This window comes from Anas platyrhynchos, chromosome 6 (assembly GCF_047663525.1).
Source record: "Anas platyrhynchos isolate ZD024472 breed Pekin duck chromosome 6, IASCAAS_PekinDuck_T2T, whole genome shotgun sequence".
Lineage (NCBI taxonomy): Eukaryota > Metazoa > Chordata > Aves > Anseriformes > Anatidae > Anas > Anas platyrhynchos.
The window spans coordinates 4,174,077-4,189,997 of NC_092592.1; the positions used below are offsets into that span (position 1 = coordinate 4,174,077).

General features: G+C 45.1%; 1 protein-coding gene across 1 annotated transcript in view; it reads right to left on the reverse strand.

The window, feature by feature from the left end:
* Positions 1 to 14,567, reverse strand: part of PTEN (phosphatase and tensin homolog) — a 49,093-nt gene extending 34,526 nt beyond the window's left edge. Inside the window, exon 1 of the mRNA XM_027460418.3 lies at positions 13,945 to 14,567. Within this exon, the coding sequence (XP_027316219.1) occupies positions 13,945 to 14,023 (79 nt within the window). The 5' untranslated portion in view covers positions 14,024 to 14,567. The remainder of the gene's footprint in view (positions 1 to 13,944) is intronic.
* Positions 14,568 to 15,921: the final 1,354 nt, after the last annotated feature.

The following is a 15,921-nucleotide window of genomic DNA, read 5'->3' on the forward strand; positions in this document are numbered from 1 at the left end:
CTTGAGTTTTAAACATCAGAAGAGATAATGCAGTGAAGAGCCTTCACTGAAAAGCAAAACAGAAATTAAACCAGCAGCTCAAAAACAGACCGTGCCCTACCACATTAACATACTCCTCCTCAGACTAATTTTAGAAGGAATAAGAACAAAGAATGATATGCTTTAAGTTGACCCTGCTTTAAACAAGGGGGCTGGAATGGGTGATTTCCAAAGGTTCATTTCAACCCGAATTATTCTACAACAGTAAAAAATGATTTTTATGGTTAAAATACCAGCAATATCAACAAACCTCCGAAGAGTAAGCAGCAGAACGGAGGACACTGTAGCTTCCAAGATACTAATATTCCAGCTACCTGTACACAAATAAAAGCTTGAAATAGGATATAAACTGCTTTACTCTCTCCTTGCAGAACTCCCACAAGCCTTATAAAGCAGCACAGACTAAGATCTGCACAGCTCGTTAACTAGAAGACTTAATTTTGTACATGGTTTTTTGCAAGTATTTTAAGAATACACAGAAACAATGTTTTCTACTCTCAAAAAAGAATCTAGCATTTACTGTGTGGTAATCCAAGTATTAAGACATCTGTCTAGTTGGACTACTCAAGATTATTTAATGCAGGCAATAATTAGAAAAAAAAAATCAAAGCTGCTGAGGAATCCAAATAAATATCTGTAGTAGTTTCAAATACAGACACTGAAAGGGTGTTACATGTGGTTTCCAATTTATTCTGTATTTCCCCAAACCTTAAAAAAAAAAAAAAAAGCTTATCTTGAGGAAAAAAAACAACAACCATTAAGTTGCTTAGCATTCAGAGCTTGTGATAACTTCAGATACTATCAAATCACATAAATCTTAAACTTTGAACTTCACTCTGAAGGCATTTTACTCTGCAAGCAGTCCACACCTCTTTGTTAAAGTAGCAAAAGGCGCTACATAATTAGCAATCTATTTGCTGTTTTATCAGTTACTACTTGCCATAAGCATAAGAAAATGGTTATAAATCATGTACAACTGCTCCGTGTCTATCCCTTAACAGCAAATTACCTGACTTTCAGCTAGCACACCCAATCACTCCCTCCTCATTCCTGATTTCAAGAGCACACATCTACCTACTGCCAGCTCTGCCTTTTGCTCAAAAGCACCTCCATGTGCATCCTGCTCTGAGCAACAGGGCTACATAACTTACCCTTAAAAAAAAAGCAGTATATTAATCTGTTTTCTGCAGCACTTCCCCATAGCGGACACGCATTTATGCTTGCAACAGAGTTAAAATACATTTTGACACACACCATCAAAACCTAAAGTTCTGCATCCAAACAAAACTGTTTCAGCTATGCTACAGGTGCCCAGGATGCCCAGAATCACAATGCAATTTGCTCAGATTCCTGTTTACAACTGTGAGTTTTACTACACGGTTTCCTCATGCATTTCAGCCCGTGGTTTTCATTCAGTAGCTTTTCTTCTGCTGTGTGCTTTCACCTCTGAAAGACTAAGAAAGGAGATGCTTTCAAGGACTCCCAGCTGGTGCATGACAGGAAGAAGGCAGCCTGATGCCAGGTAAAAGGAACACAACGTTTTCTCATCAGTACCTCCACTTCACAGGCTCACAGGTGTCCTAATAAAGTCTCAAACAGACAGAGCAGAGACAAAAGCTTTTGAATAACCAGTGTGGTCTCACACTTTCAGAGCACAACCTTCTCGTGGCTCTGGCATCTAACGCGGCTCCTCAGGGTGCTACACACGCAGTACATGCACAGCACGTGCACGTTTCTTCTTTTAATCAGGAGTAAACCAACAGACCGAATGCTTAGGCTTAACTGTGCCTTAGAACGAGGTGCATGTATAAACCCAGATAGAGTACTGCAAAAGATGTTCCCAAAAATGCCAAGAGTAAAGCAAATGGAAAAAGACTTCAAAAGGAGAAGAAAAAAATGAGTTTAAATCAATTTACTGATGCCAATTCAGTAAACACGTTGTGCACTCTGAGGTTTTGGAACCTGACAACACAAAAGCTGAAGTGTTATTGAAAAACAAACATCCAACAGCGAGCCTGGTGGGGGTTCTGTTTTTAGGAAAACATGATTGTTTTTAAACAGGCAAGCCAATTTCTCCTCCACCTAAATATAAGCGTCCTGAAGTACCTTACTTATTATCTTCAAGTATCAGACTGGAATGCAACTCGCACGCCACTGCTGACTCACTCTGCTGTCTGCAGCAGATCTGGCGTTAAGGACAGCGGCCGCAGCAAGCCAACGCCACGCTTCCATGGTGCGCCTGACAGCCTGCAGGGTTCATCCACGCTGAGCAGAAGCAAGTGATACCTCACAAAGGCTTTTCTGCCATTGGGGAAGATCCTTTCACGTCTTCTGAACGTGCGCCTCGCTTACAAGCATGCTGAAGAAGGGCACTGCTCCGAAAACCTTTTGCTGGTTCACACAGCCAAAGAATGAGGTTTGCTTGGTGATGTAAGAACAGAGCGGAAGCGCTGTTACTGTCTACATAGATGATCTAAGTCTACGAGCAGAAATAGCAGCTTCATCACTTAATTAAAAAACTGCCTTATAAACTAGGTTGTTCCGCTCTTTCCTCTCCTGCAAAATCTGCACGGAGAAGGGGATGATCCTTACTGCATCTGTACCAGCTCACTTTCTCCTGATGCTGTGCTCCTCCCCAGACACAGCCTGCGATTTACTGTCCATCAGCCAAACATACAACGGGAGCACCACAGAGCGTCATCTTCGGCCAGTTCTTCTATTGTTATCATGCTGAAAGGTTCAGGGTCACCGCTTTGCACACCCAAGAGATTTTAACACTGATCTCCAAAGCCAAAATTAAAACACTCGCTACCAAATGAGATTTCTTGCAAGGGAGCTTGGAAGCTGGGCTTACATTCAAAGCAAGAATTCTGAGTCATCGTGAAATCAGTAATGATACTGATAATTTTAGAAACCTGGGAGAACTGATGATTGAACACATGCAACAAGTTCATTATCAACTCCAGCCTCATTTTAAAAGAGACGAATGGAGACCTCAGTCAGTTTTTGACACAGCTCTATAATGCTTCCAGCTAGCCTGCAAAAACAAAGTTAACCTAACAAGAACTATCACGAATTTGAAACAGGCTTACTATACACACACACAAAAAAAAATCCCTGCCACATTTTGCCAAAGTAGCTCTTTCCTAAGAGATCCCCAAAAATAGTTTCAATACATTGTAAAGCACTCATTCCTTTTGCAACCTTGCAATCCTGTAGGTTGGGATTTTAACTAGTGATCATCATAAAAAAATACATGAGACAGACCGCATGTAATGACGCACAATACACATCAGCAAAACAATAAAATAGAATCATAGAATATCCTGAGTTGGAAGGGACCCTTAAGGATCATCAAGTCCAACTCTTGACACCGCACAGGTCTACCCAAAATGCTGTCCCCTACTAAGTTCATACTTCTTACTAACTGCAAAACTTCAGCTTTACCCAAGGAAATGTAAAAACGGAAGCACCTAATAGTTTGCTAAGATATCAAATGCCACAAAGAAAAAGCGATGCTTTCTCAACACTTAAGACAAACCAAAGTAATTGATCTATATGCTGCTTCAAAAGCAACAGAGCTACAACAGGGCCACAGCGTTTGTTCTAATGCTGTTAGCAGATTTAACAAAATACTGGTCCTTAACTCCTGAAATTGTTCCCACATGCTAAAGATGACAGCCTTTCCAGTTGCTATGAGAAAAATCCTGTATCGTTATGCAAATCAGCAGTTATAATCATTTTCAAAAATAGCTGTCTATATATTCACATTATGTGATGATCAAATTAAAGAATATGCAGTATACACTGAAAATTTCGTTTTTATACATATATAAGCAAATGACTTGTGTTGCTCTGCTAAGATAACTTAATTTTCTCACAAATTCATTTTTTTTCCTAATAATGGAAGCAGGCCAAAAAAAGCATACTGAAATATTTACCAGTTCTTACACAGCCACAAAAAAAAAAAAAGTTGCACAAATACAGAGCCATAGCCTTTCCTTTAATGACTAATGTTCTCAGTATCTAGAAATTTATTCACTAGCATTTCTAAGCAATTTTATGAATTCTTTTTTCAAACAAAGTAAGCATTTAAACCCTTGTCCTTGCTCTGCTCATGAAGGCAGCTCTAAGACAAAAACAGACAGAAAATGACTTAATCTTCCTATTTTATAAGCATGCTAGAGCACACAGTGCAGAATTTACATATAGAATAGAATTCTATACATAGAATTCTACATAGAATTTACAAAAAAAAAAAAAAACAACAAAAAAACTATTAGCCCTTTGCAATCAAAGGCTGCAGGAGGATCCATCAGTCATTAGACTTCATCTTTTGTTAAAAAGGCAATGTAAAACAAGCCGAATGTTGCTGAAGCTGTGAACAACGGGCACTGTTCAAATCTTGCTTTGGAACTAAAAACTTCTTACTGCAAAACCTGAACCTCCATATGTAAGGACAGATGGCCATTTTTGGTGACCTTCACATTTTCCACTTTCCAAGTACAAATTTCATTTACCAAAGAACAGATTTAAATTGCTGAATGAATTGCAGGCCTGAAAAAAGCTCCGCAACCTGTCAGGAATGAAAATTTTCACTTCCAGTTCAGGCAAGCAGAGCACGTACTGACGCTGACCCACTCTACATTTGCACCCCAGTTTTGCTCCACTACAGCAACCTTCAGCTTCCTCCCTCAGCACCAGCCCCGTGTGCTGCAAGCCATCCCCTACTCTCCCAGGCAACAGCCAAGCTGTCAGCAGCTACATCCCATCAGCAGCAAAACTGCTAAGTGGAGGCACAAGGATACTTCCAAGTCCCCCAAAGTTGCTTTGTTGCCTCATTCATTTGCAGTTTTCAGGAACTTGCACTTCAGTAACAACACAATGCGGTCCAGCGGAACATCTGTCCCTACCAGCTCTGCAAGGTTAGCACGCTGACCTCAACCCTTTTCACTCCAGCTTAAACAAGTCCACATAGAAACAAAGGAAGAAAAAAAAAAAAAAACTGTTCTAGCTGTTCAACAGCTTGACAGCCTGAAGCTACAGAGGGAGTGTTGCAAGAAGTGTCCACACTCCATCCTCAAACAGATTTAAGTGTCCTGACAAATGGCCAAACCCTTATTAGTGCTATTTTCTTGACAGCATCCCTACCAATAAAAAAAAAAAAAAAAAGACAGACATAGGAAAATATGCCCAACCAAATCTAAAAGTTTCCCAGTATATATGCCATTTAGCTTGTATATATATACATACTTTTTTTTCCCCCCCTAAGTAGGCTGCGTTTCCATTAGCCAGCATGAAATACAAAATAAGTTTACTGTTTTCTACAAGTCTGGGTAATCAGGAAGTATCGAGGAAATGAACAGGAAGAAAGTTCTTCAGAGCAAAGGAGGATTCCTTGTAGCTAGCCAGCTGTACTTGCCAACTCTACCGTCTGTGCCTTAAAGAACAAGAAAAGAGACCAAATCAGATGTGGCTGAGAGAAACATTTTATGATTTAGAAAAAATGCATTTAACCCATTAATGCTCAAGATTTCAAGTGCAACCCTTTGTTTCTTTTTAATCCCCCTGCTTGTAATTTAAATGCAGCAAACTACACACGAAAGGAAAAAAAAAAAAAGTGACTCCTTCATATCCAAATTCCCATAGTGGGAGGGAGTAAATCAGAAGATACTTGTAGATGGGATTGCCAGGTTGCCTCAGGAATCAGCTACATCCTAACCTCCATCCCACAGCAGGCTTTTTGACCCATGTACACTCATGACACTGCACTTTGGAAATTACTCCCACAGTAAGCATCTCTCCTTTTAGCTTTGTAAGGTGTATGAGACAGCGTCCTGGAGCTCTCAGCCACATGGTAGCTTTCCTGAACAATTAAGAGGGTCGAGAAGACTGAAAAAACACAGGATCTACATAATAACCAGGCACTTCCCCCACCCATCTCAACCTCATAAACTTCCCAGCGTAAATACAAAAACAGTTAACAAGAGAAGCATGTAGAAGTATGATGTTTACACTGCAAAGAACTTGTTCTAACAAAGACCAAGCACAGACACATTAAACTTCCATTTCAACATGGTACAGAACCACAGATGATGACAGTCACACAGAGAGTAAAGGAGATAAGTTTGCCGTGAAGGGCTGCAAAACCCTCTAACAGAGCCGATGATATTACCAGACCGGAGCAGCTAGCCTTCCCCTTACAAAAAAGCCAACAGCAAGCAGCACTGTAAGAAACGATGCAACAGGACACAGTAATGTTCACGTTACATTTGCAAGAAAGAAGCCTTCAGCTGAGAAACCATGGATAGGGCCTTAACTCCTTACTCAATGCCAGCTCCAGTTCTACTGCCCTGACAGGAGACGTCCCCAGTGCCGGAGGTGGAAATTGTGTAGGGGCGCAGTTGGGAAGGTCTCCTGCTTCTGCTCATGCTTTGGAAAAAGCCATGTAGAGCTTTTTTTTTTTTGGAAACAGCTCTACTTTCGTGCCTCAGTTTGAGATTTCCAACGTGACAAATGCACCTGTTTTTGCCTATGAACCTAAATCAGGACGAGCTCTTTGACAACAGAGCGTGGGACCTCCCCGGTGGCACTCGCAGAATGCCACCACCCTCCGCAGGAGCTCCTCTGAAGAAGCACCGCTGTGTACTTCAGCGGATCTTAACCTCAAACACCCACGGAAGAGTACAAGAATTTTATTCAGTATAAGAACTCAGCACAGAGAGTCACTACGTTGATATTTACTGACAGGAAGTGAAAAATGGCTCAGACTCAACTTCTCGCAAGTCTGAAAGGACATCCAAAACTTTCAGAGACAAGGGAATTTAAAATAGCTATCAGGCTGGCGGACAAACATCGCACTAAAAAGCTTTATGAAACTTAAGCTACAAAAAATAGGATTTATATGAATTTTTCAGCATTAGAAGACTTAATTTCAGGGGGCGGTTACAAAGGAATACAAAGATAAGCAGCAAAACCAGGCATAAGGCCAGCCTAATAAACCATTTCTCAATCAACCAGCCCTAAGTAGATAATATTTAGTTCTAACAAGATCCAGTGTTTTCCTCCTCTTAATGTTAGCACGTAAAATGTCTTGGAGAAGTAACACCCATTCACACAAGAAACCAAAGAAGAGAAAACACCCAACTGCTTCAATTCTCACCCCGTATATATCCATGCAAAGCAAATAATGAAGCACAGGCCTCTAAAAAAATTAACCAAGCAATTCAAACCTATTATATTACATCCCTACAAAGGCAGAATGAAGTTTATAAGACATTTCTTAAGCACTTCACTGCAAAGAACTGGATATTACGCAGTTTTTATGCGCTGCTGCACATTGGGGCTGTGAAGCCGGGACTTCATCTTTAAAGGGAACAATGCCAGCTTTTGCAATAGTCATCATCCCAAATGTACAGCAGTTGAGTTTAATTTTTTAGCTGCACAGCCAATTACCATTTGAATCACAGAGCCCCCTACTTTAGCTCTGTTTCCTAAAAATCGTTATTAAGATAACCTAGATTTATGCAGTATGATACAGGGCCTAATTGCATGATTATTGTACTTCCCTTCTCCAAAGCTCTTTTTTTCATGGCTCTGTACACAAGATGGTAAATGAGGCAGATGACTACAGGAGCAAAGGGGATGCTAGCGTGAATTTGGAACTGGAACAAGGATTTGTTTGCATCTGAAATATCAGTCTGGATGAAGATACAACTCAGAGCAACCTCTGAGCACAATGCACAGTCAGCTACCCACAAAACATCCACATTTCAGAAGAGCTCATGCTCCATGGGGCTTTGTACATACATTCCCACATTTTAAGATAAATTCCCTCCTTATAGTCAAGAAGTACCCATGCCAGTAACTCACGGGAATCACTTGTGCAGCTGTAAGGCCCCAAACCACCGGAGAAGTACCAAAGCACAGGGACCCGTGACTACGCTAGGATTTGTGACGAGACACCAGACATATCCAGCAATCTCTGTTCACTGCTCAACACCACAGCTAGTTTATCCCCTTGAAAAGCCATTCAGCAGCAAATCAAGATCAATATCCACAGCAAATACAAACCACATATACCTTTGAGCTCCAGATTACTTGAGCTAGAAAGGAGGTGGGCTTTAAAATTAGGTTAGTTATGACTAATGACAGTAACTTAGGACTGTAAAGGGATTTGACAGCTCAATTGTCTCTACCCTCCTTTTTTTTCCCCTCTAGTTTCTTAGAACACAACTATTGTCCCTTAAATCGTTATACAAGAACAATTTTCTTGTTTAAACATGTTGTAATGGAACACTCTAGGCTACAGTATCATACATATAATTTGTAAGCTTATGTGGCATCAATATGGCTAAAATATTAGTTCATTTAAATATGTAATTTAAGAAAACATTCAGAAATTCACAACTGGCAAAAGCAACTTGGTAGACAGAAAACAAAAAAAAAAATTGATTTCATACTTATTGCATTCCAAAGTCTAGTTTCAATGCAGTCTTACTCTTTTTTAGCACAGGGGTTTTCAACAATGTGTTATTAAAACACATTATTGTGGTAAGATTATTACTGAATGAGTGATACCAACTGCTTCCATAACAACAAAGAGGTCTTAGGTGTCCAAATTATCCTGTAAGGAGGAAAACAAAAGATACAATCACCTCTTTGGGAAAAAAAAAAAAATAGAAAATTCAGTACTTCTCTGTGCAGCGTAGTAACACATCGTTTAGTAAATACTAGCGTCCTCTACAGCATTTGCTGTACTTTGAAACCTTTTGGTAGTCAAAATAAGGTGTCTTACAAAAGATGCAGCAAGCGATCACCAGCCTAGCAGCCATCCAGAGCCACCTGATCTTCCAGCACACATCAGACCGTGCCAGTATCAGCCACACTCAAGGCTGTATTCTTTCCCTGAACACACCGTAAGCATTTCATGAAGTCAGTGGAAGTTACGCGCCTCGGCTGTTCTGAATATTACACATTTAACTAAGCTTACAAACAGATTTCAATGAAAAATAGCCTCAGTTGTGTTTGTTGTTTTTTTTTTTGTTCTTCCTTTAAAGGTCAGTTTGAGAAATTTTTACAAGGTGCTCACGTTATCTGCACTCATTTCTCTCTTTAACTTGAAAAGCAACATTTAGCCATCACTTAAACCGCAGAACTACATGAAGCAGGGAATTAGTTTGCAGCTTTTGTTGACTTAAAAGTGTACACAAGCGGTTATTTTTTAACTTCATGTTTAGCTTGTGCAAACAGTCCCCAGCAACGCTGTGCATTGATTAAAAAATTTTGATGATGCAAGATCAAGTACTTCATTAGGAAGCCTGCGCTCCATTTAAGTAAGTGCAAAGAGACGAGCTTTTAACTTGTCAAGCACCTTTAACTGCACCAGAAAAGCTGGGCAGAAAGGGGTTGAGGCTTCTTTGCACTGATGCAGCAAGGATTGCACAACCGAGCGCTCTGTGGAAGGGGTTTTTCTGTGTGTAGGCTTCAGCTGTCAAACAACACTATCCACAAGTATGCACGTAGTACAACAGGATGTCAAAGGTTTTCTTGGTTGCAAGGAAAACTAACGGATAGACCAACAGGCACATCTTTAGCCTCAGAAGAGAAAATGCATGAACTTGCACCAATCGACACCTTACTTTCTCTGGACAACTCAAAATCTTGACCCCTGGAAGTATGTAAAGACTGATTTTCCCAGCATCAAACACATCCTACAGCAAGCAGGTAACTGAATCTAACTCTGAGGAAGCGGCTATTTAAACAAACTTTTACGATAAATTCAAAGAAGAAAGCAAAATCAGCACTCATCTTGTCCAACACTCAAAATCATCCAGGCTCCATGCGCAAAATGAATCTGGCAGGTGCTTAACACAGCTAAGTAACCTGGTTTACTCATGAACAAAGAAATACTCTTCCACCAGCAAAACCCTTCGCCACTTCATTTCTAGTCTTCTAATCCCTTACCAGCCCTTACTGTGCTTGCTGGCAAGACAAACTCATTACAAATACCTAACAAACTTGAGTTTTTGAATGAAAGCAAGTATTTTAAACAAATGGAATTTCCAGTTCTATTTTTAAACTCAGGATGTACCTTATGCCATTAGTTCATTTTTTTTTCTTGGAAGCTGAGCCTTTTTTACTCGAGTCACATAATTTTATTTTTTTTTTTATTAACAATGCAAAACGCTTTAGGACCACAAATAGCATGAGGCTGTATTATATTCTAAGCAGCTTCCACTCACAATTTTACCATTCTCTGCCTTCCAGTACATGAGACAAACACAGGCAAGACTTGGAAATGAACTGCATCCAACAGCTGATCTTCACTGAATATTACAGCAGTTTATACAATATGTAGGTCATGAGAAACACATGCTGCAATTAAGCACAGGACAGGCATGCTCCGTCCCATGCTAAGCCTAGTCTGCCATGCTCACGCATAACAGAAGGCCTGGAAATACAAGGGCAGCTCAAACAATGCTATAATGCACAAAGCAGTTGCACTGATTTTTCACTTTGGTCTCACATGGTTAAGCCACTTGCTAAACTCAGTTATGCACAGACCTAAGACACGTGCAAGCAACGTAACGTGTAGGACTTGCACACAACTCTTTGCAGAAAAACGCTCGACAACTGAGCTGCACGATTTCAGAAATCCCAAAGATTACAGTGCCTCGGACAATGTAATGGTCTTCTCTTCGTAAAAAAATTGCATCCATCTTCGAGGAAATCTATCAATCCAAACTTTCCTTCTCACTCATTTGCAACAAAAGCTATCCAGTATTACAGAAGGGAGACAGAAGCCCAAATAAATCAGGAATACAGTGTCTGAAATGAAGTATTAAGAAGACGATTTAGCGGCTCCAGTGTTAGGACCTTTTCCTCTTCCAATTTCAAAAATATTTTTTCACAAAATATACAGAAAAAGACTGTTCATGGACAAGGGTATTTGATCAGATGAAAAGTAATGTCAATATGTTTTTAAAGACACATTTCACAATTAGCATATAGGACTATTTTCATCTAGTATATGCAAATCTACTGATTTTGAGAAGTCATTATTTCCCTTTCTTAAAACCCTACTTTACCAACACATGAATCATTCTTAACCAAACCACGAGTCCCATGTACAACATACAATGTACATCCATCTGTGCTCATTTTAAAAGGATGTAATGCAGCCTGTAAGAAAAAAAGCCAGACATTCCAGCCCAGATCCATGAAAGGTACATTAGCACTCCAGCACCTAACTCACGCCGTGTTGTGGGGCTTGGGTGTTCCCCATGGTGCCTTGGAGAATCAGCCGTGACTGAAATACACAGACACAAATCCTTCATCCACCTGGGATACCAAGAGGTGAACCCCACCTCAAGGATAGGCACACGAGGCGAGACAGACCTCCGCATGCAGTCTGCAGATCACACTTCAGCTGGATTCAAGCTCCTGTCCTAGCAGGTTCACCGGAGGGCTTCATTCCGCACCTGCCCAGCCTAGGTAGCAATGCCCAGTTGCTGGCCATCCTGGAAGCACCATTACCACCAAACTACTGTTTGCAAGAGGAATCCATGCTGCGGTTTCCCTCAGCCCAGCTAAATGCCCAAATCACTAGGCCTCACACCTCTCTTACATCTTTTAGCTTGACAGAAACAGCTGCCCCGAAAAGAAGCAGTACGCACAGGATGCTCTCACAGATATGGCAACGCAGGGAAGCAGAGTTCAGCAGCAGCAGAAGTGCAGATGGTCGCTTGTTTCAGTCTCAAAATTTTGTGCTCCGCCACAGGATGAGAAGTTCCTTTGAGATCCGAAATCCCAGTCCTCCTATCACGCACCACACGCCTTCCCAAATACCTCATTTGAGTTTCAGGGGTACTCATTTCCTTCACTGGACATCACACCCTCAGAGAACTGACTCCCGGTCTAGTCCTCTGTCTATGGACATAAGAAATAAGCAGGTTATTTTCCAAGTGCCAGATATGATGAGCAACAATTCCATCAAAACCCTGCAAAAAAAAAAAAAAAAAAAGCATGTCCAAGAAAACCTGCATAGTGATTAAAAAAAAATTAAACTTTCACTTCTGCAGCAACGTCAGCCTTCAAGTGAAGTCATTATACTGTAGGCACAGCAGTCTTCGTTCATTAGTTATCCGTTCAAATGTGCAGCTACAAAAAGAGTGTAAGCTCCTTCCAAAAATGTCTTCGCAACGGTTAAAAAAAAAAAAAAAAAAAAGCTTTTTCCACTAATTCCATTACAGAATTGCAGCCAGTTGCTGCTTTTGGAAAAAACTAGCCCAAATCGAGTCTTCAGTGGCCTACCTCTAATCCAAAATCTAAGAATATAGTGAGACGATTAAAAAAAAAAAAGCTAATAACTCCATTTGGCATATCCTTAGCAACCCTGAGTAAGAAAATCCAGGTTCAAAATTCAACAATTTTCTTGCCAAGAGCAGATTACTAGTTAAAAGGGTCTGTTTGCATCAAAAAACTATGCCAACTAATGGTATATCTGGACAAAGATACCTGCAACACCGAATTCTACAATGATGAAGCCAAAAGCTGGCCCTTTTGCCACCACTGAACTCTTTCCATAGTCCACAAGTTCCCAGCGAACGCATTACTCAGAGAATCAGAAATCTCACTCAGATTTTCTGTCTTTAAGTCAGCACCATGTGCTGCTCTGGCCTGTGTCAGCTGGCCTACAATTAGGGCAAAAAAATGACCAAGCACAAACATTGCAAAGGCAAGTCTAAAACTACGTTTTATCAACGCCACAAATAGAATGAAAGAATCATGTAGCAGAGAGGGCGCTTCCTAACTAAAAGCTTGGCAGTAGCCTGCTGAAGTCAAGAACCTTTCAGGCCCTTTTGAAGCCACCAACACGTTAGGCCAAGCATCAACATAACAGCTTGAGCTCTGTGCTAGTGACTGCAGTAACTGGTGTGGATCCTGCCCAGGAACCGGGCTGTATTTGTAGCATCTGCTGTGAGTTCTGAAAAACAGTAATTTTCACCCTGACCTTGCTGTCGAGCAGCAAGCTCTCTTTCTAGAGTGCTTGTCAGAATCAGGAAGGGCTAGAAGGGATCCACGAGGGCTGCTGGGCCTAAATCCCAGCTCCACACACGGCCATGCAAAAATCAAACTCTAAGTCCAGGTCTGCATCCTACTATCATTTTTCCCAGGATGGCTCTAACTTTCAAGCACAGTTCTTATTCTTACATCAAAACCTCTCAAACACAATAATGAACTGTCTACACCATGAAGACTGCTACAGCCACAGCACAGCCCCTACACGCCATTAACTCTGCGTGGTATCTGGAGCTCAACATCTGCCTGCTGTTGCTACTGCACATCTGCTCCAAAGGCCACCGAGGCAATACACTCGCAAGGCTTCCCCACAGCCTGATTCGTTAGTTATAACTGCACGCTAGGAACATGTTCCAAAATCACACTCCTCGCAATCCTCTTCAACAACTCGGTGCGTTCTCGTTTAAAACACATCCTGGTGCTTACTGCAGCCGAGGTCACGCCAAAGCACCGTTTACGTGTCACGGTAGGAAAGTAAGGTTTTTTTTTTGTCTTTTTTAACTTTAATTTAAGCCCATTCCTTGCAATTGAGACCTCTGCTGCATCTGACTGAGACTGAGATCCGCCTGGCCGAGGGCGCAGCACCCGGCCTTCGCCCCTCCTGCCACACGGCCGGCAGCGACCCGAGCGGATCCCAGGGCCCAGGGCCCCCCACCGCCCGGCGAGAAGCGGCGCCGTGCCCCGGCGGGCCGCAGCTCCGGTGGGGCCGCCCGGCGCCGACAAAAGGCGGCCGAGGCGCGGCGGGGAGGGCGTTAGGTAACCGCGGCGCGGGTCTGATGCAATAGCTCGCCGCGCACCGCTCGCTGCTCGCCGGGAGGATACAGGTCAGGTCCAGGTCGAAGCCATCCTCCTGGTAGCGCCTTTTGTTCCTGCTGACGATCTCTTTGATGATGGCGGTCATGTCTGGCAGCCGGGGGCCGCTCCGGGACAGCGCGCAGAGGCCGAGCGGCGGCGGCGGGGCGCGGGGCCTGGCGGCGGCGGAGGGCCGGCGGCCGCCGGGCAGCCCCGGGCGCGGGGCCTGCGGCTCAGCCCCGGCTGGGCCCGCCTCCCCCCGCGGCGGCGGCGGCGGCGGCTCCCGGCAGCAGCGGCGGCGGCTGCCCCCCCCCCCTCCTTCTCCTCCTCCTTCTCCTCCTCCTCCTGCCGGGGCGGGAGCGGCGGCGGCGGCCGAGCAGGGAGGCTTCGGGGCCGGGCCGAGTCCCTGAGGGAGCCGCCGCCGCCGCCGCCGTCTTTGAGGCGAGCGCGGCGGAGGCGGAGAGAGCAGCTCTCCGGCGCTCCGGGCCCCAGCAATGGTGACAGCGGCGCGGGGCGCCCCCCCGGCCCGGCCCCGCTCCGCCCCGCTCCGCTCCCCGCCCGGGGCGGCGGCGGCGGCGGCGGCAGCGGCGGCGGCGGGGGGCCCGGAGCCGCGCGGTGGGGCCGGGCGGGCGGGCGGGCGCTCGGCGGGGCGGCGGCGGCGACTCCTCAGGGCGTGCGGGCCGGCGGCGCGGCCTGGCTCATCCCCCGCGCCCAGCAGCGCCCAGCAGCGCTAGGCTCCCATCATGGCTGCAGCTTCCGAGAGGGGCCGCGCCGCCGCCCCGCCCCGCCTCCGCCCCCGCCCCCTCCGCCGCCGCCGCCCGGGAAAAGTAGTCCCTCCGCCCCGCCGCCGCGTCGCCGCCCGCACGCCCGCGCCCAGCCCCGGCCGCGCCGCGCCGCTCCCCCGCCCCCCTCCCCTCCCTCTCCGCCTCGCCGCCGCCGCCGCCCCGCGGGGGGAGAGCCCGAGGCGGGCGGAGGGATACGGGAGGCGCGGGGTGCTGCGGCTCGTCACGTGGGGGGCCCGCTGCGCTCGCCGCGGCCCCTCCCCCTCCCGCGGCCGGAAGTGGCCGGGCCGGGCCCGGGGCCGCTCCTCGCTGCCCCCTGAAGCCTCCCCGAGCCCCCCCGAGCCCCGGGCAGCGGGGGGCAGCGGGTCCTGCCCGGCTCCCGCAGCAGCAGCGAGCTCCAGCAGCTCGGTCCCCGCTGTGCAAAGCTTCCGCAAATGGCCGGGGTTGTCCAAGGCTCTCCGCCCGTCAGGCAGCCCGAGCTCTGTGGGGGAGACCCGGTGGGGGTCTCAGCTGGCAGCTCCTGGCTGCTTCGTTGCGTCTGGCGTGGGTTTGGTCTGGTGGTTTTGGTGGTTTGTGCTGCTTCTGCGTGTGCAGGCAGGTGAAATCCTAGCCTAGTAAAGTCATTCAAAAGAAAATGCTTTTAAGGCAACTTGGAATGTAGGGCTTCTGTAAAGCCTCGGGAACGGAATGCGCTGGGAATCAGCGTCTGGCCCAGCTCCTGAGGGATCAGCAGAGAGCCTGCCAGACAGACCATCCGTTTGAAGAAACAGAGTTTCTAGGCTGGTAAATCTGCTTTCCTTAAAAACGCTGCCTTTGCAGTGTTCTCATGTCGAACAGTAAGGGATATCCCATGGAGGTCAAAGGTAACACGCCTCTGAAGGAAGGCTGTTCCTATTTAAAAGGGAGGTGAAGGCAGTCCTTTGATTAAGGGATGATGAATACCTTCAACAATCTGCAAGGAACAGAAATGAAAGGGGAGTGAAACCCTGTTGAGTTGGGGGGAAAAAAAAAAAAAACATTTCCCATTTCCTATACAATTGTACGAGAGACATGATGGGAAGGAGTAGCCTGATGGTAGGAGGAAAACCTGAGCATCCCTTTCCCTTTTCTCTGTGAAAAGCAGATGATGTAAACCAGAAGGGCAGGAATCTCCCTAAAGAACAGATCCTGGTACTAATTGATACACTTATCTCAAACGTGTCTGAGGCTGGTGGGGAAATACACC